This window comes from Stegostoma tigrinum, chromosome 31 (genome assembly GCF_030684315.1).
Source record: "Stegostoma tigrinum isolate sSteTig4 chromosome 31, sSteTig4.hap1, whole genome shotgun sequence".
NCBI lineage: Eukaryota > Metazoa > Chordata > Chondrichthyes > Orectolobiformes > Stegostomatidae > Stegostoma > Stegostoma tigrinum.
This window is the reverse complement of record NC_081384.1, coordinates 16416537-16441384: the sequence shown is the minus strand read 5'-3', so window position 1 is coordinate 16441384 and position 24848 is coordinate 16416537. Positions and strand designations below refer to the sequence as shown.

At 39.1% G+C, this 24848-nt stretch overlaps 1 protein-coding gene across 2 annotated transcripts in view; it reads right to left on the bottom strand.

Moving 5' to 3' along the window:
* The window catches only part of dhx8 (DEAH (Asp-Glu-Ala-His) box polypeptide 8), a 43083-nt gene extending 21571 nt beyond the window's left edge, over positions 1–21512 (bottom strand). Inside the window, exons 1-14 of one of the 2 annotated variants that reach the window (XM_048560563.2) lie at positions 21269–21512; positions 19302–19387; positions 17992–18067; positions 17275–17360; positions 15530–15633; positions 10164–10487; positions 9009–9026; positions 8706–8850; positions 6971–7174; positions 6166–6253; positions 5056–5153; positions 4169–4316; positions 3276–3457; positions 52–246 (exon numbers count right to left, since the gene is read on the bottom strand). In XM_048560563.2, the coding sequence (XP_048416520.1) occupies positions 52–246; positions 3276–3457; positions 4169–4316; positions 5056–5153; positions 6166–6253; positions 6971–7174; positions 8706–8850; positions 9009–9026; positions 10164–10487; positions 15530–15633; positions 17275–17360; positions 17992–18067; positions 19302–19387; positions 21269–21377 (1863 nt within the window). In that variant the 5' untranslated portion in view covers positions 21378–21512. The remainder of the gene's footprint in view (positions 1–51; positions 247–3275; positions 3458–4168; positions 4317–5055; positions 5154–6165; positions 6254–6970; positions 7175–8705; positions 8851–9008; positions 9027–10163; positions 10488–15529; positions 15634–17274; positions 17361–17991; positions 18068–19301; positions 19388–21268) is intronic. The other variant, XM_048560564.2, reaches the window with a different exon arrangement.
* Between the last annotated feature and the right edge of the window lie 3336 nt (positions 21513–24848).

Sequence of the window (24848 nt, the reverse complement as noted above, 5' to 3'; positions counted from 1 at the left end):
AAACATATACAGTGGAAATTCAGTACAAAGCAGGCAGCTATTTCAGCTTACCTCTTGACCTAAACAGCATCCATACTCTTCTGACACTCTCTTAGCAACTGACATTGCAGCTACACGTCTTGGTTGTGTGCACCCAATTTTTCCCCGGGTTGTGTACCCTGCCTCTGCCAAGTACTGGGTGATTTGCGTAGTTTTACCAGAACCAGTTTCCCCGATGACAATCAGGACTTGGTTGTCATGAACAGCCTAAAGAAAGGAAATCATTTCATTACTGAAAAATAACTTACAAAATGGAAGGAACACTCAGGTTTTGTTCAATTTCTAGTAACTTAATTTCACTTTTGTAAAATGTACACTAGAATCAAAACAAATAAATCTATTTAAGAAAAACATGTGGAACATTACCAGAAACCGTGTTGCATAATATACCCGTAGGGAATTCGTTTGATATAGGATCCCTGCTAATTACTATGTAAGTCTGAAATAGACAGTGTCCACTTAAAACTAGTATATTGACTGCTAAGAGAAAATTACAATCAACAACACTAATATTCTGTGGTATTTCTCCTGCAAGGATTTAACCAGTTCCAATGAAAGGTCATTGGCTTGAAATGCTGATTATGTTGATTTCTGCCTGGACTGTTAGGCATTTTCAGTGTTTTCTGTTTTTATCATAAGAATTAAATGCAATAGTTTTAAAATCATATCAGGAACTAGTATGATCAGGGCCACCTCTATCTCCAAGTCAGACTAAATATATAACTGATTGATACATCTTCATGCGGACATATTCTTACAACAGCTGAAGAACAAAACTGATTACATAGTCTAAATGATAAACATTTCTTTGAAATATTTCAATCAAGTTTCCCTGGATTTCAATTGTTGGCAACAGAATTTTAAACTTAGTTTCCAAGGTATCAAGTTTATAAAGCACCAAGAACTTGAATAGTTCAGGAGTTCGACTTCACAAGTGAAACATTTTCAGAAGAGAACTTTTGCAGGTGTTACTGAATGCAAATGTCAGGTTCCACAATAAATTTGATCGCTGTACTCAAAAATTTCTGATGAAATCCACAAAATTCTGAACCATATTTGAACAAAGGAACATTAACTAGTGCTCAAACTGCACATTTGCAACTTATTATCAATATCAAGTACTAAGTATGTCAAAAGCCATTATCAATAGCAACACTATCTATTATTGCTCAAGTCAAAAAGCACTGAGAGACTAAAGCTGCTTTATCTTGTGCTTTAAGCCTATAACTGTTACACACACATAGAGATAGCACTTTTGTTTATTGCAGACTGTAGATGCCTGCATATACTGTGTATCAGAGCTGCTTGGCCCTCATCATGTACTAAGGCTCTTCTACTTCTTAATATTCATCTGTGCATAACAGGTTATCAATGATATAATTGATCAGATCTCAATATGCCACAAAATAGCGAATAAAATGTTCTTGGCTGCCAGGCCCTACAACGTACTGCTATAATTTAAAATAACTTTTTGTCAGTGCAGACTCGGTGGGCTGAAGGACCACACCTATACTGCATGATTCTATAATTAAGACAGTGCAGCAAGAGAACACCAATTACAAGTTCACAACCAGGATAATTCACATGGCACTCCCTAGCATCAGGAGAGGATAGTTACACTCACAGTTGCGCCAAGCAGCAGAGTAAGTAGCTGAGTAGCAACAGAATGTCTCCTGTCTTCTCAGCCAAGCAATTGTATCTAGACCGTATTTAAATACTTCAAAAATAAGAAGTGAGATAGATAAAAAAGAAACACAGAGAGACCAATTGTTAAAATACATTGAATTGGCAAAATTAAAGTGATCTAGCTCAGATGCACTGACATTTCCGACCTTCTTTCAGATATTGACAGTATGGTCCACTAACTGTCATACTTTAAATGGGTTAAGGATTTAAAAAATACATGATACGTATTTTAATGGATTTAAGACAGTGGTGCTCACTGCATCTCAAAGCTTTACATAGTACAGGGTAGAGAGGAGATATACCATTACATAATGATCATAGCCTGTAATAACGGCAACTGTGGAATGGCTCACATGCAGAATTTCCTTGGTAATCCCCGAGGTCAACTATAAATGTTAGAAAATATAATGAAGGAGAAACTTGTGCAAAAACAAATCTTCAGAATATGGTCAAAAAGATTAGCACATTTGAAGCTGTTGAGCTCGCCGAGCTGGTTTCTTGTTTCGAAGACGTTTCATTACCATACTGGGTAACATTCTCAGTGCAGACTCTGATGGCATCAGTGTGTTCTCCCAACTGGTTTTTAAATTGGGGTCCATTGAGATGGATTGCCTCACTTGCGGTTTTCCTTCTTCGTGGAATGTATATAGGGTTGAGTTCAATGTGTTTATTAATAGCATGCTTCGTGGAGTGCCATGCTTTTAGGAATTCTCATGCCTGTCTCGGCCTACCCTGTCCCAGGATCTTGGTGTTGTCCCAGTCAAAGTGGCGGGTCTCCTTGGCCATATGGATTGAGATGAGTGAGTATTAGTTGTGACCTTTTGTAGCCAGTTGGTGCTCATTATTCTTGTTGTTAGTTTCCTTCCTGTCTGTCCGATGTAGTGTTTCTTGCAGTCTCTGCAGGGGACCTTGTAGATGACACTGGTTCTGTCCATGGCGGGGAATGGGTCTTTAGTTCGGGTGAGCAGCTGTGACAGACCCACTCCCCGCCATGGACAGGACCAGTGTCATCTACAAGGTCCCCTGCAGAGACTGCAAGAAACACTACATCGGACAAACAGGAAGGAAATTAGCAACAAGAATAATGAGCACCAACTGGCTACAAAAGGTCACAACTAATACTCACTCATCTCAATCCATATGACCAAGGAGAACCACCACTTTGACTGGGACAACATCAAGATCCTGGGACAGGCTAGGCCGAGACAGGCATGAGAATTCCTAAAAGCATGGCACTCCACGAAGCATGCTATTAACAAACACATTGAACTCGACCCCATATACATTTCACGACGAAGGAAAACCGGAAGTGAGACAATCCATCTCAATGGATCCCAATTTAAAAAACAGTTGGGAAAACACACTGATGCCATCAGAGGCTGCCTGAGGATGTTACCCAGCATGGTAATGAAACGTCTGCGAAACAAGAAACCAGCTCGGCGAGCCAACTAACCTCAACAACCTCAATACCCACAACCTGAGCTACAAATCTACTCCAAAACCTTAGAGGTTAGCACACTGTTGTATTAATTTAATACAGTTTCTCATACCTGTACCAGCTGCTCCTTAAGTCGGTAGATGGGTAGGCTCTCTCTCTGCTCAAGAATAGACATTTGGGTTTTACGGCCATAAGATGCCTTGTTTCCACCAAAAGCATGCTTCTTCCACTCAGGTATGTCTTGGGGCATCATTCCTATGCCCCTCATGTTTGCTGCAATCTGTCGGCCGTCAACTAGAAAAGAAAGCCACATGGGTTTTGGACTGCATCTTTTCGGTGCTTTCTGCAATTGGTGCAATAAATATGAAAATGCATTACTCTCAGTAATACCTGACTTTAGGTTAGGAGGGGTGAACTAAAAGGTACGGTGATTGTAACCCTTCCTTCCACATTAAAGATCAGAATTTAGATCCAGCCACGCTAATGTGCTGGAACTCGTCTCAGTTTGAAGGCTGTGGTGGTGTAATATGAAAAAAGTTCAGCTAGTTTTATTTGGGCCACTGCACAAAACTGCCATTATTTTGAGAAAACTGATCACCTTGTTTGGAAATTGGTGGCAAGTGTGAAAAGCATGGCATTTAAGTAATGGCAAGGAGTGTTCAGACCTTAAGCACATTATTAGGATCAAGCATTAGAGCTTTACTGTGTGTCTATCACTGTTATATCAGATTAGAATGCTTAGGGTTGACTGGATGCCAAAATAGAAAAAGCATGTAATCCTTTGCCAATAACACTGAAAAGCAACGAGTTCACAGAAAAAAAGTGAAAACAAGAAGACAATACTTTAAACAATTCAGGTCATTACCAACTTTAAATCAGAAAAGCTTTAAAATATTACATTACCAGTTGCTGAAAAACACAATCAGCAGAAACAAACTATTTATAATCAATACCTTTCCTTTTCCATCCTCAGCACAAAGAAAATACTTTATGCCATTAACGTACCATCAGGTAGTGGATCAACCCAGTGTTTATTGAGTCCCATTGGGATTGAGTCCATTTCTGCCTCTCGCTGTGCTTGCTTCATCTCCCGCCTTTCTTTAGCCAAAGCGCTTTGCATCATGGCAGCCTGGGATAGTGAGCCATCAGGGTTCTAAAATTAAGCATAAACCAATATATTAAAAGTCTGAGAGAACCTTTTGAAAGCACAGCATCAAATAACTAGATATTGTGACTTTTTAAGATCTTCATTTAGAACAACAACTAATCCAGCACGTAAGTCTCAGAAAGCAGGAATGGTCTCACTCTCTAACTGTCTCACTAAATTTTGAGATAAATAGTTATTTGGTCGGCGAAACAAAGTCCATCTGCCTGGTTTAAAATTTATATAAAGCCTGACCGTTAACAGTCAACCAGTATTAATGGGTACAATCTACATAACAACACCTCTACAAATCACATTCCACTTCCCAACCAATCAGCACTCTCCTTTCATGCAGTAAAAATGTTGGCTTTTTTCTTTGAACTGGTATTATGGCAACTGTCCTGATAAGTGCAAGATGAAAAGTTTCAACAAGATGCCTTCTGTCAGCAATACACAAGATTTTGATGTAATGCACGTCTTCAAAATTCAAAGCAGCTCAAAGTTTCAGGTTCCATTACACATTCCACAACAAGCAAACAAGATACTGCCCCTAGCAAATAGTCAGAATGAGTAATGTATATCAAAGTTAAACTAAGGATTAATTTTTAATTTTGTAAATTAACATTCCTATTAAAAACAAGTAGCAAACACACCACATAGAATGCAAATATAAAGTATAACTCACCAATTCAGCATAGAAAGATGCCAAAGCAGCAAGCCATCTAAATTCATTAACTGATTCTCATACCTTTACTATTTTAACAGGACTCATGTCCATGCTCTGCTTTGTATGTCCCCTGAGGAACGGAGGCTCTTCTTCCACTAGCTCTATCTCAAGGTCCTCATCTGTGGGATAGTTGACAAATCAATCAACTCTTATAAATCTATGCAAAATATCACTGAATTTTCCATATTTGACTTTTTACTGCTAAACTTTATAAATTGTCTATCCTGAAACAATCCACAATAGTGCAATATAGAAAAATACACAAGAATGCAAAAAGATTTTTTCGGTAATTCAGCAAATGCCTAGATTCTGAATTGCACAGACAGACAGGATGGTTCAATTGTGGCTTCCAAACAGGAACTAGTAATTGTCTGAAGAGGAAAAAAAAGTAAGCTATGGAGTAAACACAGGAGCAAGGGGCTAACTGAATTGCTCCTACAATAAGAAGCACCTGTACATGAACGTGTAGTAAAAATCACAGCCTTTTTCCTAAGGCAATACAGCATCTTACTGCCATTGGAATCAAACATGTGATTTGCTTTCTCCCTTCACTTGTTTCATTATCCACTTTCACATAGGTTATTTGAGATGTGGGAAGATGCAATAAACCATTTTATAAGAGTCAAATGGATCTATTTAGGCTTATTGTAATACAACATGGACAGCTTTATGTATATTGAAATGTTCAATGGCATTGAACGATTTAAAAACGATTTTTTCTCTCCAAGAACTTAAGGGAAAGCACAAATATTACTGGCAGTTTTCATACAAATGAAAAATTATTAACATAATCAACATGAACTTATATAGTACCCAGAACATAATGAAACATCCCAAGACCATTCACAGAAACGTTACCAAACAAAATCTGACATGGATCATCTGGAATCATCAAGACAGGTTGACTACAGGATTTGGTTTATTTGAAACATCTTATAGAAGAGAGATAAAGAAACAGAAAGGATCAGAGCAGGAATTCCAGAGCACACAGGCTGGCAGCCCTATGTACAGCTGCCAGTGCAGAAACGCCGTAAACCTCAGCATGAAGCAAGCAAACATGGTTTAGACGTCAGCGTAATGTTTTTGTGCAAGGAGTCAGTAGAAACACAACATGCAAGAGATGAGCCATACCTTCTTCATCATCAACTTTAGGAAGGATGCCCGTTTCTTCATCAAAGTCAGGATACTCTTCTTTTGAAATAACATTAGCTGCAATCATCTGAAATTTTAATCATACATACATAGAGAGGTAACTGTATTTACTTTCCAAATGTTCTCAAAAGCATAACCAACTCTGATTCTAATGCATGCGGTGAATCAGTGCCACCAAGTGGCATAAATAAATCACTACTACAGGAATTTCACCACTTCTTTGTTACTGTAACACAATCTTTGAAATAACACTCAAGTACAAGTTTTGGAAAATTATATTAATGAATCTTTAGCTCATATCATGCTTAACATTGGCAGCTGAGAGGCAGAATAGAGAACTATGGAGATCAGGGAGGCATACAAAACAATGCACAAAGCAAAGATAGTGGGAACTGCAGATGCTGGAGAATCTGAGATAACAAGGTGTAGAGCTGGATAAACACAGCAGGCCAAGCAGCATCAGAGGAGCAGGGAGGCTGATGTTTCGGGCCGAGACCGAAAAGAGTTAAGACCTTCTGGACCTTCTTTTCTGAAGGGTCTAGGCCCGAAACGTCTGCCTTCCTGCTCCTTGGCCCGCTGGGTTCATCCAGCTCTACACCTTGTTATCTTTAATGCACAGACCAGTTAGCAACTCAGTAATAACAGGCGATCCGCGCTTCTGAAACAGGTCAATATGGAACATCAACCTGTCTCTTCTCAGACGGCAACTGATGCATTTTGTGTTGTTCAGCATTTTCAGTTTTTACTTTGGTAGGTTAGTCTGTATTAACTGCACCCCCCCCACCTGCTTGATTTCCCACTTCTCAGGATCGGAGATTTTTGTAAGACGTTTGCGTTCTAGCACATCATCTTCAACCTCAGGGGTGTTCACCAATGAGAGATTACTAGGTCTGTCAGGATTCCTCATGGTAGTTTCCTCATTAGTTTCTCCACCAACATTGCGGCGTCGGTTTGGGTTTAGATCCTCTCCAGTGTCTTGATCTACGTCCTAATGAGAAAGAATCAGAGGAGGAACCGTTTTAACTCAGGCCTTACCACATGGAAACTAATCAAACTGACTCCAAGCTTAAAACACAAGGCCATACTATTTCTTTCAATCTGAGACCTTTACCTACTCTGAGACCTTGACCAAGTCTTTACCAGTTCAGGTCATGAGGTTTAAATTTCACATTCAACAACTGTGTAGGAAGATACAAACTAGGAGCAGAAGTAGTCCAATCAGTATCTTGAGCCACATTCCTATTCACCCCATAACTTCTGATCCCTTCTCTAACAAGAATCTACTCACGTTACCTTGAAAAATGACACTACCTCCACCATGTTCTGAGGAACAGAGTTCCAAAGTCTCAAAGCCGTTAGAGAAAACAAACTTGGTCCTGAAAGGGCAGTCCCTATTTTAAAATCATTGCCCTCAAGTTCTGGACTTACCCTGAAGAATAAACATCGTTTCTACACCCATCTTGTCAAGACCATTCAAGATCTTTCACACTTTCATCGAGTCACTCCTCACACTAAGTTCCAGTGGAATCAAGCCAAGGCTGTCCAACCTAACTTCATGTGAGGTTCCCACATGCTTCAAGATGACCATTATCATCCCAGAGACAAATTAAAATCAGGCAACGTACCTTAATGACTACTGCCTGCTGGTGTTAGCATCCATCATTATGTACTTTGAGAGGTTAGTAATGGCGATGCATCAACTCCAGCCTCCCAGATTGCCTTGGTCCACTACAATTCACTTACTGTCACAATACTTCCACGGCAGACACCAACTCCCTGGCCCTGCCCTCATCCCTGAAACATGTGAATAACATGGACACCTATGTTACAGTGCTATTTATTGACTTCAGTCCCACCTTCAACTCCATAATTCTAATCAAACTCATCTCCAAACTCCAAGACCCAGGACTCTGCTTCCCCTTCTGCAACTGGAAATTCAGCATATCGACAATGACTCTTACCAATTTCTACAGATGCACCATAGAAAGCATCCTATCCAGATGCATTATAGCTTGGCATGACAACTGCTCTGTCCAAGACATGAAATTACAAAGAGCTGTCAATGCAGCCCAGACCTCCGAGAAAACCACCCCTCCTTCCACTGACACTGTCTACATTTCCCAATGTCTCAGGAAAGCAGCCAACATAAAGTCCTCTCCCACCCGGTTATACTGTCTTCCAACCTCTTCCACCAGGCAGCAGATAAAAAAGTTTGAAAGAAGTACCAGCAGATTTAAGAACAGCGTCTTCCCAGTTATCTGGTTTTGGAACAGACCTCTCATATATTAGAGTTGATCTTTCCCTGCGCCTTCTCTGTCACACTATATTCTACATTCTGTCCTATTACCCTTACGTACTTATTTAAGGTATGATTCATCTGATTAGCACGCAAAACAATACTTTTCACTGTATCTCAATACGTAACAGTAATAAACCAAAACAAATCGTAAGAAAACGTGCTCATTCTAGTATCAATTGTAATTCAAAATTTAATACAAATTTACAGAATGTATAATTACCTTCATACTCAAGCTTGTTTTGGATCCAGTAAATGACAACACCTTGATTTTAACTCTTTGACCTTTGCTAACAACATCAGCAACATTGGCTACACGTCCCTCTCGCCTGAGCTCAGAGATGTGTACCAAGCCCTCCCATCGTTTTCTAAAAAAAGACGCATGAAAAGAAAAAGCATTGGCAAATGGACAGTGAAAACATACAATTCCATTTATACAGCGAATGAAGCATTTTTAAATAGAAATGGAAAATCTATGTTAAATCTTTTTTAAGTCAGTTACTTTTAAACGCTTTCGGAAACACACCTGGGAAATGGTTGATATCTGAAACATCCAAGAAAAACACAACAGAGATAAAAAAAATCAATAAATAGGTTTTTGCTTTGCAGTTACATATTTTTATAAGACATAACTCATATTTAAGACAAAATATTAAGTTGGCTCTATTGAAAGGTTCTGTAAAATTCTAAAATCTAGCTTCAAAACATGTCAGAATCATGGGCACTGTTCCCAGGGAATGATTACAAGCTCTATTTTAAAAAAAGACAAGGAAGATGCATAGCATTTTCACAAATCTGGGCTGTACTTCTGGTTTCCTGTGCCAAACATCTGCTACAGACCATTTCATCCCAACACTAAAGTATCATCATCACTCAAACATCTGAAAAAACTGCCCAGTCACAAGCTAATGACATCAATTCTAAAACTGTTGATTTAGAATTCAAGTGATCAGACACTTTTGAAATAAAGTTAGCTTTACAGAGATAATTTCTATAGTCTTATTCATTTTATATCATATCGATGTAATCTGAACTGGAAGTGTTTGCAAAACCCAACTGTGGAGAGAGAAACAGAGTTTAGGTTTCAAGTCCAATGTTTCTCTTACACCTCTTTAGAAGAAATCATATTGGACTCACACACTAATATTGTTTCTCGCCTCACAGGTGCTTCCCGACCTGCTGAGTTTCTTCAGCTTATTGTTGTTTCAGACCTGCATCATTCCTAGCATTTTACATTCATCCATTTAATCTGAACTGTTTTTGCACTGGTTTTAAAAAATTCTTTACAACCCAAGTGGATTTTCAGCTAAAGGCACCTTAATTTTGAACCGGTTAAGCTTTTTGTTTTCAGCACATCCAATATCGCCAAACCTTCAGCAGAATATTTGAATGTATCGATTGTACACTACATAAGGTAGGGAAAACACACCATCAGATACTAAGTGACTGGTACAAATTATTTAGACAAAAATCAGGACTAAAAGCACTTAAGATTTGGAAACTTTGCTCAAATGCAGGCAATCAATGAAAAAAAAAGCACATCTGAGAACTGATTTAGTAACACAATGCTATTTTTGGGAGTTTATTTGTTAATATATTTCTCAACCTGTTGGATTTATTCATAGTGCCCCCATCATTTCCTATATTGTGTAGTTTTTCTTTTGTGCTGTACTATACGTACCTCAAACCTTCCAGCTGTACAAAGCATCCAAACTGCATGATGCTGGTGACCTTGCCGTTGTAGATCTCGCCCACAGATGGTTCTTCTGGTGGGGGCCTGTCTATGTGTCTATCTTTTCTCTTCTCACAATTCTTCTCATTTGCTCTGCCTCGATCCTTATGGTCCTTGCTGGGGCTCAGACTCCTGCTTCTGGATCGCCTGTTGGATTTACTTTTGTATCGATCTCTGGAGCGTGATCTGGACCTTGACCTGCGATGCCGTTTCCGGTCTCCGTCTCTGCTGCGACTACGACTCCTTCTCTTTCTCTTCCCCTTTTCGTTAGAGCTTTACAAAAAAAAAAATTGCTCTTATAAATGCCATGGAACAAATAAAACATCATAATGTTGACATGGCACAATGTCACAAGAGATACAGATGACACATCTCAAAAATAAAGAACACTCTCCCAGCATCCTAAAAGATTGCAGCTTATTTGTGTCCACTATCAGCAACTTCAGACCAGTCAGCTTAATCTCTGTGATATAAAAGCTTTTGAAAATGATAATGCAGGACAAAATTAATTGACAATTTGAAAAACGTGAGTTATTTAAGAAAACCAGCATGGAACAGTTAAGGGTAAATCAAGTATTACTAATCTGCAGCAGGATTTTTATGATGTAGCAGAGCATTGATAAGGCATACATGGACTTTCAAAAGGCACAACTGATTAAAATAACAGCAGGTTCGAGACCAACAGAAAAGCAAAGAGACCTGGGTTTATTCACAGGCGATTAATAATAATACGAGGCCAAAGAGCTAAAGATGAAGCACAAGTAGAAGAAAATAATATCAAAATGGTATCTGACCCTGGTGAGATAACTTGGAGAATACTGGTGAAAGATCATTAACCTGAAACATTAATTTGGTTTCTCTCCCCAAGTGTTGAGTATGTGAAAATTCGCTTTTGCTTCAGTTGATCAAGATGTGTTCAGATTACAGGCAAGGCATAGTCCAGAACCATGGAGTTAAGAATATGATATTAATAGTAACTTCTGAATTTTGACAGCTGAGTTATGACACTAGGCTGTTTAACTCACAAGTTTACTCTTTGGAAGAATGCAGAAGGGAAACGAGAGAAATTGATAAGTCTGTAAGATTTTCACAATATCAAGAATTTCAATCCAACATAATTTTCCTGTCAAGCACAAGATTCAAAGACTCAGCTAAAGTTGAAGACGCCCAAATAAAGCAGCGAATTTAGATGCCAGTCTTTTTTAAAGCAAGAGACTGACCAGAGGCAGCTTTTCATGAACTTCTGTTAGGAAAGGTATAGAGATATGGAATTCCAGATAATAGCAAAGAAATTGATGGAATGTTTGAAAAGAAAAGGTGACACAAGCCAATCTCCTTCCGGCGAAAATGCTTTACTTGCATTAAAGTTGTATGACCAGAGTGTATGGTCAGAAGAATGACATTTGTGGGAAACAAGCAACAATTTATTTATAATTTAAACAAATATAACTCAGGTATCAATTTCAATTTCAGGAAAGTGGAAACAAAGATTCAAGACACGGGCTTTCATCTCGACAAATACTAAGGGCACAGGGTCTAATTAAGAATATTTTTTGACAAGATCAGATGGTTTATTTTAATTTGGCATTCATGAGGCACAACCAATTCAGTAAGATGTTATTAAGTAAGGAATGGTTCCTGGGTTCACCTAAAAACAGTGACTACATTCAAAGTAATTAATTGTATGTATATCACTTTGCAATGATTATTTGAGGCTTGGTTTGCATTGTATAAACATAATTCTTCCTTTAATACAATATTCTCTATACCATAAAGAGTCCAGGCAGGGTAATATTTGCATTAATATGCAAGGTCTTATTACTTCCAAAGGGCAGAAAGGAGAAAGACAGTAATCAAAACACTAACAATGAAGGGCATATTTTTAAAGTGAGAGGAGGGAGATTTAGAAAAAAGACATGAGGCAAATTTTTTTTACACAGAGGGTGGTTTATGTGTAGAATGAACTTCCTGAGGAAGTGGTGGATACAGGTACAAGTACAACATTTAAAAGACATTTGGAGAAGTACATGAATAGGAAAGATTTAGAGGGAAATGGACAGGGAGCAGGCAGGTGGGATTAGTTTAAATTGGAATTATGTCCGGCATAGACTGGTTGGACTGAAGGGTCTGTTTCCATGCTGTATTATTCTATGGCTCTATAACAGTACACAGTATAAGTTTCAGTTAACACTGAAATTGCTATCAGATTAAAAAGTCATCCAACTTTACCTATTTTTCATGAAACACTATTAGTTGTGAAGTAACATCAGCATTAAATCTGTTACTCCCTGTATGATGCTCCTACTCCAATTGAGAGTTGGCTTCAGTTCCCACACGAGAAAACATTTATCAAGATGGCAATTGAGTTCTTTGATATACATTCACAAATTTGGTAAAAAGACAAAACCACAGGAATCTTTCTGATACAATCCTTTTGAACTACTGAATTTTCAACAACTTGTGATAAAGGTGGGTACATAATTCAGGCTCACATATTATCAATTCAAAGATACAGAATCTGTCATAAGCTTTTGAAGAAGAAAATGAAAACAATCTCTTAAATATGCCCTCTTCTGGTCATTTGAGGATGACAGCATGGCACGACAACTTCGCAGAACATTTTTCTCTTATAAAATCTCTCCCCTCAAAACAGCAGATAAAAAAAACTTATTCAAAAGAAAGTCCTCCTTTAAAATGTATAATGTTAATCAGTTCAATACAAGACTTTGTCCATTAACGAGTATGGTTAGAAACCTGATACAGTCCAATTCTATTCAAAGCCAGAACCTTTAACGACACCATTTTTTACATTATATCAAAAACATTACATGGTAGTTTTTGTTTTCAAACTAACTACAAGAATAATTTAAGTTGTGAGTTTATGCAGCTTTTGCAAATAATTGAGTCAGTTATCCTTTGTGAAATTATGACTCTAACTGCACAATTTAGTAACAGTTTATAAAAGGTTATCATCCCACTATAATAGCAACTCTGAAAAAAGCCTGATATTTTCCAATTCTACAAGATATTAAACAAATGTTTGAAATTTAAAATAAAACTATGCTGCATTAAGACAGCATGTTTGAAGTTGAGATTGAGATATTACTTGCAAAGAATATGCTCCAATTCTAAATAAAAATCAAGAGAACTGCGGATACTGTAAATCAGGAACAAAAACAAAGTTGCTGGAAAAGCTCAGCATCTATGAAGAAATAAAAATGGAGTTAGCATTTCAGGTATGGTGACCCTTCTCAGAACGGAGGAAGTTCTGAGGAAGGGTCACCTGACCCAAAATGTTAACTCTTTTTTTCCTTCACAGATGCGGCCAGTCCTACTGAGCTTTTCCAGCAAGTTCGTTTTTAACTCTCCAATTCTATCCTGCGTCATTTACATAGCAAATATTCACTGGCTTAGACCGGGGTTCCAGATTTTGTGACATCTTTTAAGCTATTCTCGTATTTAGATTTCAGAACTCCCTCAACAAAATACTGTGTTAATAAAGAGATAAATCTTGTTGGGAAGATGAAGACAAGAAAGGGTCAGAGGATTTTTTAAAGATGCAGTTCCTGAATTGCCAGAAAAAAAACAGCATTTACTGGCAGAAGAGACCCACTTGGATAACAGGATCCTTTCCAGTCAGCTTTCCCTGACCTTACTGGGGATCAAAAGCTGCCTGAGATCTGAATTCCAACCTTACGGCTGAAATAAAAATATAAAATTCAATACAATTATAACTCCCAGTCACAAATTAAACCTACGCTTACATTGTTCTCACTGGATGACATTCAGCTTTATAGATATTATGCAGTTGACTTGATTGAGGTGTAGCTCTGTTGTTATTCTAACATTAAGGACCAGTCTGTCTTTCACTTAAGGAACACTTTTCAGTTGTAGTCACTGACAGGAATCGAAAGTGGGAATCCTGGGTGATTCAAAGATCAATGTTATAATGCTGCCCAGGTGAGAGCAGGCATCTCACTAGGAAACAAACCTAGGACTTTGTGGTCTGTATATGTACGATGCATGTCACATTATGAATTTTCAGTTAATACTTCTAAAAATTGGCTACCAATCATGCAATATTTGACAGTTAGATTGCATGTCACACCTCTGGCAAATGCCTTCTCTATTCTTTCATGAGATGTGCCCATCACTGGCCATACTAACATTTGTTGCTCATCCGCCATTGTCCTTAAACTAAGTGGCGTGCTAGGCCATTGCAAAGGGCAGAAGGCTCAACCACATTGCTCTGGAGTCCTGTACGCCTGACATGGCAAGGATGGCTGAATGCCTTACCTGAAGTGTGTTTAGTGAAGTAGGTGAGTTTTTACAACATGGTTGCCATGGTCATAATTAATGAAACTAGTTTATATTCCAGATTTATTCACTGAAGTTAAATTCAATCATTTGTCTAGGTTGAATTTTAAACCATCCTCAGAACATTAGCCTGGACTTGTGGATTACTAGCCCAGTGACAGTACTTCAAAGCCTCTACCTCCCCAATTAGTCAATTTAACAGAATATGAACTAGGTGAGAATAATTCACAGCCATCTGTGAAAGTCACAATTCACTGTTTCAAGATGGGCCAACAATTAAAGGCTATGTAGTTTCTGGGTGGCCTGTCTACATGTTTCATCTGACGGGAAGATTTAAACTCAAATGCCATTGTCAACTTCCCGATGATAACCCCATTCAAAGCGGACTGACTTGGTCTCAGAAGTGATAACCCAGTGGCCACGTGATTATCCCAGAACCCAGAAAATCCATCAGTCACCATAGCTGTAAGTCATCAAGAGGCCAAAATATTGAAACCGGTCCAGTTTTAAAGTTCACCAATCTCCTGATGTTTGACTACAACAATATCTGTAGCCACCCATTCTGTTTACAAGACCCTCGCTCAAACTTTCAAACATCAAATCCATTCCAGAATCCACAGGCCTGCCACATGGAAATACAAATTGTAAATCAAAGACTGAATTAACCATAATCTGTAACATTTTTAACTGCGTCTTATCTTTGTATATGTGTGCATACATGACTGAGTTCAGGGTAAGCTTGCAAGAATAAATAACTTCCTCTTAAAGAACTAACCTGATATGACTTTAACATGAAAATTTGCTGCATTATTTAATGTGAATACACACTACAGAAGACAAAATGTCCCAGCTCTTTCAACACAACACATATTGATTATAGATAGTGAGACAGCACATACGATTTAGTTCATAACCAAGTCAGGTGGTGGATTTTTCCCACTCAGGTACTAAAGGAGAGATACTAACACATTCTAGAAAGAAAACTGCCAATTGAATACCTGCGTTTGCTGCTCTTTTTGTGATCCGCCTTTGAAGGCATCAAGGCTTCAAGCTCCTTCAATGCATCTGCAGCTACTTTCATATCATCTTCATCCAAAAGATTCTGCAAAGTATTCAGCAGGTTGGGACAATCAGAACAACAGAATAAAAACTACTAGTAGTAGTAACAGGCACTATGAGAGTGCATTCACAAGATAACTCAAATGATTTCATGCAAAATGATAGATTTCAACATGGAATCAAGTCTGTTCAAATTGATGACAGAATGGTTTGCTGCCCCTATGTTATTAGTGCACTGTCACAGGTTAAATAATAGATAACTCTGATTATCATAAAGGCGACATATGGTACTCAAAAGCTTCATGCATCCAGTAAGACAGTTCCACTGTCTCTCCAGAAAAACTGAATGAGTCTAGCTTAAGATAATGAAAACTTATTTTGTTTGAAAATAAAAACAGGGAGAAGTAACAAATATTTTGGAGATATTTGTAGAGGGCATTCAGGGGCGTTAGTACCAAGAAAACACTGCAAGAGTTTCTCAGGGTAATGTCATTAGTCTAGTCAACTTCAGCAATGACTTCCTTCCACCTTAAAGTCCAGAAGCAAGGATATTTGCTGATTATTGCACAAATTTCACTGCTATTTGCGACTCCTCAGATACTTAACCAGTCTATGTCCAAAAGCAGCAACATCTAGACAATATTGGAGTTTAGACAAACAAATGGTAAGCAACGTTCATGCCATATAAGTACCAGACAATGATTATTTCCAGGAGAAAATCTAATCATCACCCCTTAATATTCAATGTCCAGGAGATTACAATTGACTGGAAACTCAACTGGACTAGCCATAAAAGTATTGCGACAACAAGAAAAGGCCAAAGACTCAGAATCCGTCAGTCAGTAATTTGCCTCCTGTCTCCTCAAAGTCTGTCCACCATCAAGTGTGATATAATGCTCCTCACTTCCCCAGTTGAGTGCAGCTCCAGCAGTACCCAAAAAGCTTGATACCATCCAGGACAAAGCACACTACTGGGTTGGCACCAGATTTAAAAACACTCACTCCCTCTACCACTGACACTCAGTAGCGCCTACAAAATGCACTGCAGAAACTCAGCGAGACTCCTTAGACAGCACCTTCCAAACAACATGACCACTGCCATCGAGAAAGACCAGTGCAGCAGATACATGGAAACACCATCACCTGCAGGTTTCTTTCCAAGTTGCTCACCATCCTGACATTGAAATATACTTCTGTTCTTTCAGCACTGCTGGGTCAAAATCATGGAACCCCCTCCTAATAGGTTTACCAACAGTAAATGGACAGCAACAGTTCAAGGTGCAGCTCAATACCACCTTCTCAAGGGCAACTAGGATGGGCAAGAAGTACAGTGCCAGACAGTGGCACCTACAACACATGAACTACAAGATACAGAGGCATCCACATTGAGTGGTTACTGCAAGGTGGTATCAGGACCATGAAAGGGGGAGAGGCAAGAATACTGAATACCCCAAATCTAACTTGGGGTCCAATAAAAGGCCCACCTGAAAAGTTCATTTTGCTTTCAGATTATGATTTGTCTACATCCATTTTTTTGTTCTACCATCAATGTAAGAATGAAAGCGAGCAAAGTTATCCTCAACTGAGAGTCAAATGACAGAACGACAGAACTGGAAAGGTTAGCTACAAGAACAATCATATTTCGTATTAAATAAACTGAAAGTGAAGTAAATGCAGAACATACTTTTGTAGGCAGGTTATCAGGCAGGCAGAGAGCAGGGAACAGCTCCTTCATTTTCTCCTTTTCTGATTTTGGTTTGACCGTTTCAGCTGAACAAAAATATTTAGAGAAAGCAATGACAATTCATATCAGTCCATAAATAAGAAGAAGATGGAACCAATATCATGAAGTTCTTTCAGAAACCTCATTCACTTAACAGTAAACAAACATTGAACATCTAAAGCCACATGAGCTGCAACAATACCTAACCCCAGCTACAGATTTCATCTTTCCAAACGTCAACTGTTACTGTACAAAGCATTTTAAGCTGCATAAAACTGTACAATGAGGTACAGGTCCCTCACTGATTAATGAATCTTTAAAACTGTTAATACAACTCTGTCTTCCAAAAGTACTAACTGGGTTATGCTGGAGACATTTTTAACACATATTGGTGTAACTGCTATGGGCATTTTATTGTAGACCAGTACAATTCCTCTAAAAACTTAAAACGCTCAACACTGAGAGGGGCCACCAGCAACCAGATGGAGAAACTGACTGCCCACTGCCTGGTTTTTATCAAATGCGCTGAATTTTGGAAAGGTGTTTTTCTTAACAGTGAGGCTTTAGTAAAAATGGTGGTGCAGCTTGGATGGACTGGATCACTTAACATGCTCCGAAATTCTACGATGCAATAAAACTGCAATCACTTCCGTGAATAGAAAAAGTTGTATTTCTCACCTTTGCTGGAAGACGATGGCTTGGCTGGAGGTCGCATAGTCTGTATAAGACGTAACAAATTGCTGATGAGCGAATCCTACAAGTGGATAAACACATTTTAAAGCAGGGCAAACAGTGTAGAGAACAAAATAAAGTACTCAAAGGAATCATTCATGGCAACAAATCTACAACATTTACTCCTGTAATGTGCATAACAATGTTATAAGCGTATGTGAAGCTGTGGAGATGGGGAAAAAGTGTGTTATGGTCCACTTCTGATCACATGGAATTTGTTTTCAAAGCAGGAAGTGATTAATTCAATAAATTGAATTAAATGACTCTGATTTGAATACCAACTTTTTTTAACAAAAACATTGACAAGTGGTATGTGCAAACACTGCAAATTCTCACACGGAAGGGCTCAAGTAGACAGTAAGCCATTGATTTGCCTATGTAAAAAAATTAACACCCATTTCAGGCATAAGATCTGTATACCAATTTTCTGAACAATTGGCATGCACTGCCTGCCCATCAGATTAGAGGTTTAGGAAATCACTTAGTGCCCAAAAAAGATGCTGCACAGCCAAGCATCTAGGCCTATGACCTTTCAGCAGTCTTGCTGCAGAACCTTGTGCAATGAGAATGTGCATCAGGTATTTGGACAAGAGTTCAAACTTCCCTGATTTGCCAAGCACCAATGGAAAATGGCAAGCATTGCAAATCTTGTAATCTGCTCTCCACCCCAAGCATCTACCTCCATTGCACATAACTCTGCAAAGCAGTACTATGTTGTAAATCTATCCTGTAATGCATATTAGAAGGTGATAATCTGAGCAAAGTAGTGAAATACTCAAGCAGTCCACTTTCTAGTCATGATAACCAGCACCTGGAAAGGTAGAGCAGAAATTACACACATGAACAAAGAACAACTTGGATCAAAACGTCTACAGCAGTGAAGACATTTAATAATAGAAATGGCACTTGATAAAATAGCGTATAAAGACTAAAGTGAAACCATTTCAGAAAGACATCTTCCATTCAACTCTATAAAAGTGTTCTGTTTCGATACTGCTTTTATGTTCAGCAGTTTAATTAGGGAAGGATAATGTTGTTACAGGACAACCAGCAAATTCTTCAAATGGAAAATTATTCAGGGTAATTTTAAGCAATACCTCTGATCACTTTGGTGAAAAACAGTGCATAATTCTGATGGAAGAATACAAACCCGAGACACGGATGTTGTTTTTCTCGCTATGGATGCTGCTCGATCCGAATACTTACTGAGTACTCTGTTATTGGATGATTTGGAATGTCCCTCTATGGGACCTTACCGTAAACTCAGCTCCATTTTTCACCAATGCTCCTTTGAAAGTCTCAAAAGTAATATTCTTTTCAGCCAGATCAATGATAAATTCAGCTGTAAATTGAAAAACAGTGGTACATCATCGGGTGGAAGGAAGGCAGCATTTTAATTCTGTACATCGCTCAGTGCAAAATATCAAAAACATTATTTTGTCAGAAAGCGCTAACTAAATTAATTGAAAATCATTTATATTTGTTTTGTAATGATGCAATCAAAGGACATCCAGAATGAAAAAGAAAATATACATTTCGTGAGCAAATTTCAGGGCTTTCTGATGCGCCAAAGCACACTGCATTCAATTAAGCCCCTTTCTTTAAGAGTAGTCACTACTGTAACGTAGGAAATGTGACACAAATAATTAACATGAAGTCCAACAACCAGAAATGAGATGATGTCCGGTTAATCTGTTTTAAGCAATGCCATCAGAGTAATAAGCGTCGGCAAGGACATACCTTGCTCTTCAAAACAGCTTAATAGGCTCTTTTACATCCATCTGAGAAGACAGACACGTCTTTCATTTGATGTCTCACCCAAAAAATGACAGTGGAGCACTTGCTTGGTGCTACATTGAAATGCCAGTCAAAATTGTATGCTTTAGTCTGTTGATGGAACTTGAACCACAATGTTTTGGCGCAAAGGCTAGTATACTTCCACAAAGAGCTGTTTAAGAAATGAAGCTTATTGATATTCAAATCTGTGGATCAAATTTGTGCATAGCACTAATTCATCAAGCACTGTCATGCTAGCCTGAAGGAAAGTTCCAAACAAAAATTGATAGAGCTCAATTGTTATGAAGTTAAACGATATTCTACAAAATAGGTGCACTCCCTATAGCCTTCATGCTACCTAACTAGTTTAAAGATTGATTGCAATTTCTAAATTTCCAGAACTCTCACTATTTGTCATTTATGGCAAATTATAAAAGTCAATACAAATAATTCAAATAATGAAGCTATCCAACACATGTATAAATAATGACTGAACTAGGTATTAAATGTTCACACTTACTCTCTCATCCCTCCACCCCACCAATCCCTACCCCCACCATTTCCATCAACCAGGGACCTAAAACACACTTTCCAGGCAAAACAGCAATCTACTTTTAGTTCTTTCACTTTACCATTCAGTATTCACTGCTCACAACAACAACACAGGTAGTAACTGTTTCTTTTCTATGCTAAGTCATTGCTTTTACTACATTTCTCTCTAGCACCATCAACACAAAGTTGGAACAGAAAATCTTCAAGAGTCTTTTCCATTTGACACTTCTAAAATGTCTTTATCCTCAGAAGCTATTCAGGAATCAGTTGAGTTATTTGCATTCTTTCCTGCTTTTCTCTGAACAGAAGTACCAATTACATAACTAAAACTGCAAAGGGAGAGGTACAAGCTTTTTGATCAGGACAGAACAAGAGGTAACAAACTGTTCTGTCAAAAGAACAACCACCTAAGGTATTCGTCTGTAAGTAGACAAGTACCACTGGCAAAGCCAACTGCTTTTGCCTCTTCATAACTACACCAAAAAGGTCATGGTGGACAGTCACTATTTCCAACCACCGAAATCCATTGGGAGTAGGGAAAAGTTGAAAGAAGGGAGAAGAACACCCACAGTGCTATCAGGGAGGAAGTTCCACCATAATGACTCATCGACACTGTTCCCAGACACGATGGTGTACAGATTGGAGGGGAACTTGCAGGCGGCGATGTTTGCATGGATCTGCTGTCCTTGTCCTTCTAGGCGGTGGTTACAATGGGGCGAGGGGGTTATGGTCCTGGTGCACTCGGAACCTATTGTGTTTAGGGTTGGGGTGAAGGAGTCAGTTGCGATCTTTAAGGCATGGACATAGATGTTTATTTTATTCTTCGACTGACTGGGTTAGAAATAAACAACGTTGAGGAAGTAGAAGCAGTGACCTGGCCTGCCCGATTTCTTACCTAGATCCTTGTCGTTGATGCCCAGATGGTTGTCCAGCTCAGTACAAACCTTGGACACCAGGGATAGATACTCGAGCTTACTGAGCTCGTCTAACGCCACCTCCGCCATCCCGGGTATCGTTATGATCAGAAGACCCTCACAACACTCTCAGGAAACCCTTGTCAAAACAACCACTACAACACCATCACTATCGGCGCCATCTTCACGCACGCCACTTGACCTTTGACACAGCCCACCCCATTGTCGATGTCAGCGCGTCTCGCCGAACCTTCCTCGACAATTTACGAAGACAACCCTGCGCGAACGTCCGCCACCCGACCACCAGGGGCCGCTCTGGACCAGAACCTGAGACAAGTCCGTAGACCAAGTTCGGCAGTTTAGGAACCGAACAACAGTGAAGTTCCTGCAAACCGGGCTTCCAAAGCGTGACAGCCAGTGCGAAACCACAAATGCAGAGAAATCTGAAACAGAGAAGTCGGGACCTGTTGAAATGCAATGCAAAAAAAAAGGTGCATTGATCGTGTAATCCTTTGCCCTGTTAGTCCTCTTAAAATGTGTCTTTTGAGTGAGACTAATATCTGTTGCTTCAATTCAAATACAACTTCTTCAAAATTATTGAGAATCTGAAATAAAATGTTTTAAAAGGTTAGAAACATTCAGCACGTCTGGGAGCATAGAGTGAGAGTTTTACAATACCGAAAAGAGGCCATTCAGTCCATCATGACTATGCTGGTAATCACGCACCTAATCTATTCTAGTCCCCTTTTCTAGCACTTGGCCCATTGCCCAGTACGATATGGCACTTCAGTGAGTATCCAAATACGTCTTAAATATTGTGATGTTTTCCACATCTACCATTCTTTCAGGTAGTGAATTCCAGATATCCTCCAGAAGTACACCCTTGCTGGATGAAAAAAATTCTTCCTTAAACCTCCTTTAAACATCCTGCCCTATTATCTTAAATCTATGCTCCCAGTTATTGATCTTTCTACTGAGGGAAAAAGTTTCTGTCTATCTACCCTATCTATGACCCTATCTATATTTTGTACACCTCAGTCAGGTGCTCCTGCAGCCGACACTGCTCTGAGGAAACTAACCCCAGCATACCTAGTCTCTCTTCAAAGATGAAACACTTCAGCCCAGGAACATCTTGATGAATTCCTTTGCATCCCTTGTACCACAGTCATATCCTTCCTATTGTGTAAAAAGCATAACTCCATGCAGTACTCCACTGTGGCCTAAATAATGTCTTTTAAAGCTTCATCAAAACTGTCCTCAACTGTATTTAACTAAATATTCCAATTATTCAATTTATTTCTTAACTGCCCGATCCACATGTCCTGTTGCTTTGAAGGATCTTTTGACATGCAAACCAAGGTCCCTCTGATCCTCTGTATTTCCTCACACCTGACTTTCCATGTGTACTTCCTTGCCTTGTTAGTCCTCTCAAAATGCATCTTTGGAGTGTGAAGTATGTGATACTTCAAGTCAAATACAACTTCTTCAGCATGATTGATGTGCAAGTTCATTGGCACTTTAAACAATAATAATCGGCAAGCAAATGGACAGCACTCCTACTGTGAATCACAAAGTTCCAGGTCGAGCCCCAATCCACCATTTGTGTACAAAAGAAATCAAGGCTGGCATTCCACTGTTGTACTGAGGAATGCTACATTGTCAGGGGTATTATCTTTTGGATGAAATGTGTAACCAAAGTCAACAGCTGCTTCTTCAGACACATTTTGGCTGCTGTTAGTACACAGACCTGGCTTGAAGCTAGAAGACAGAGGATAATGGTGGAGGGTTGCTTTTCAGACTGGAGGCCTGTGATCAGCGGTGTGCCACAAGGATCACTGATTTTCATCATTTATATACATGATTTGGATGTAACATAGGAGGTATGGTTAGTAAGTTTGCGATGACACCAAATTTGGAAGTGTAGTGGACAGTGAATAAAGTTACCACAGATTACAATGGGACCTTGATCAGATGGGCCAATGGGCCAGGGAGTGTCAAATGGAGTTTAATTTAGATAGATGTGAGACGCTGCATTTTGGAAAGGCAAATCAGGGCAGGTTTTATACAGTTAATTGTAGGGTCATAGGGAGTGTTGCAGGACAAATAGACCTTGGAGTGCAGGTTCACAGTTCCTTGAAATGCAATGCAAGGTAGACAGGATAGTGAAGAAAGCATTTGGTATGCTTGCTTTTATTGGTCAGTGCTTTGAGTATAGGAGTTGGGAGGTCATGCTGCGGCAGTACAGGATACTGGTTAGGCTGCAATCAGTTCTGGTCACCCTGCTACAGGGATAATGTGTAAAACTTGGAAGAGTTCAGAAAAGATCTACAAGGTTGTTGCCAGGGTTGAAGGGTTTAAGCTATAGGGAGAGACTTGGAGTGTTGGAGACTGAGGTGGATCTGATAGAGGTTTATAAAATCATGAGGGGCATGAAAATGAAGGGTCTCAACCCAAAACATCAAACTTTCCTGCTCCTAATGTGCAGTTTGGCCTGCTGTGTTGATCCAGCTTCACACCATGTTAGCTCAGATTTTCCAGCTTCGGCAGTTCCTACTATCTCTATTTCATTGAAGGGTTTTGAGATATATAGCGTCCTAGTAAAGTGCAATATAAATACAAGTTTTTCTTTTCAGTGGCAGTGTACCTTTCTCAGATTGTTTCAAATTTATTATTTTGTTGCATGGAAGATGATGTTATTTATTCACAAATACATGACAAACTTGTTTTCCTTATTTCCATGAACTGTAACTGCACCATAACCAGCGCACCTGGTGCTAGGGTCAGTATCTCCGGTGCGATGACCAGAGATCTTGGGATCAGTTCCAAATACTGAGTACTTGGGTTATGTTCTGGTCCAGTGCATCCAGCTTTTCCCTCTGGGCTGTATCAAATTACAGCTGGAGAATCTTCTGTCAGGATAATTACATATTCTGACACAGATTTCCAGCAGATTCGGGTTTTCTCAGCATTTTCAGTGCTGTCTAAATTTCAGATTAACTATTAACAGCGTTCAAATATATTCTCAAAAATTGTAAAGAAACTAAACGACAAACCCACAGGCTCTCAAGATCAAGAGCAGAGTCAATGCCACACATCAGTTTTGCACTCATGCTCAGATTGCAGCACTCATGAATCTGACTCAATTTTCTGCCAATAGCATTTACAGCTCAGAAACATACTTATGGCCCAAATGACCTGTGATAGTGTCCTTACTCCAGACAAGCTTCTTCTCCGCCCTCCACATCTTGCCTTATGAACGTAATCTTTGCTTTTTCTTTCCTCGAGCACCTTTTCACTTCGCCTAAAGTGTATCTTTGCTATCCACCTCAACTGCTGTTTGTGATAGCGAGAGCCCAATTCCAAACATTCTCGGTAAACAAATTCTTTCTGGATTCCCTGTTGCAATTATTAGTGACTGGTTAATATAAAAGGCTCCTCGTTTGGGACTCTCTCCAAACCATTTTCTTAATGTCCACCTTGACAAATCCATTGGGGGTTGTTTTCCCATTACATCACATTAAATAGGCCCTCTTGCTCTTGATTACCCTCCTTCATACAACC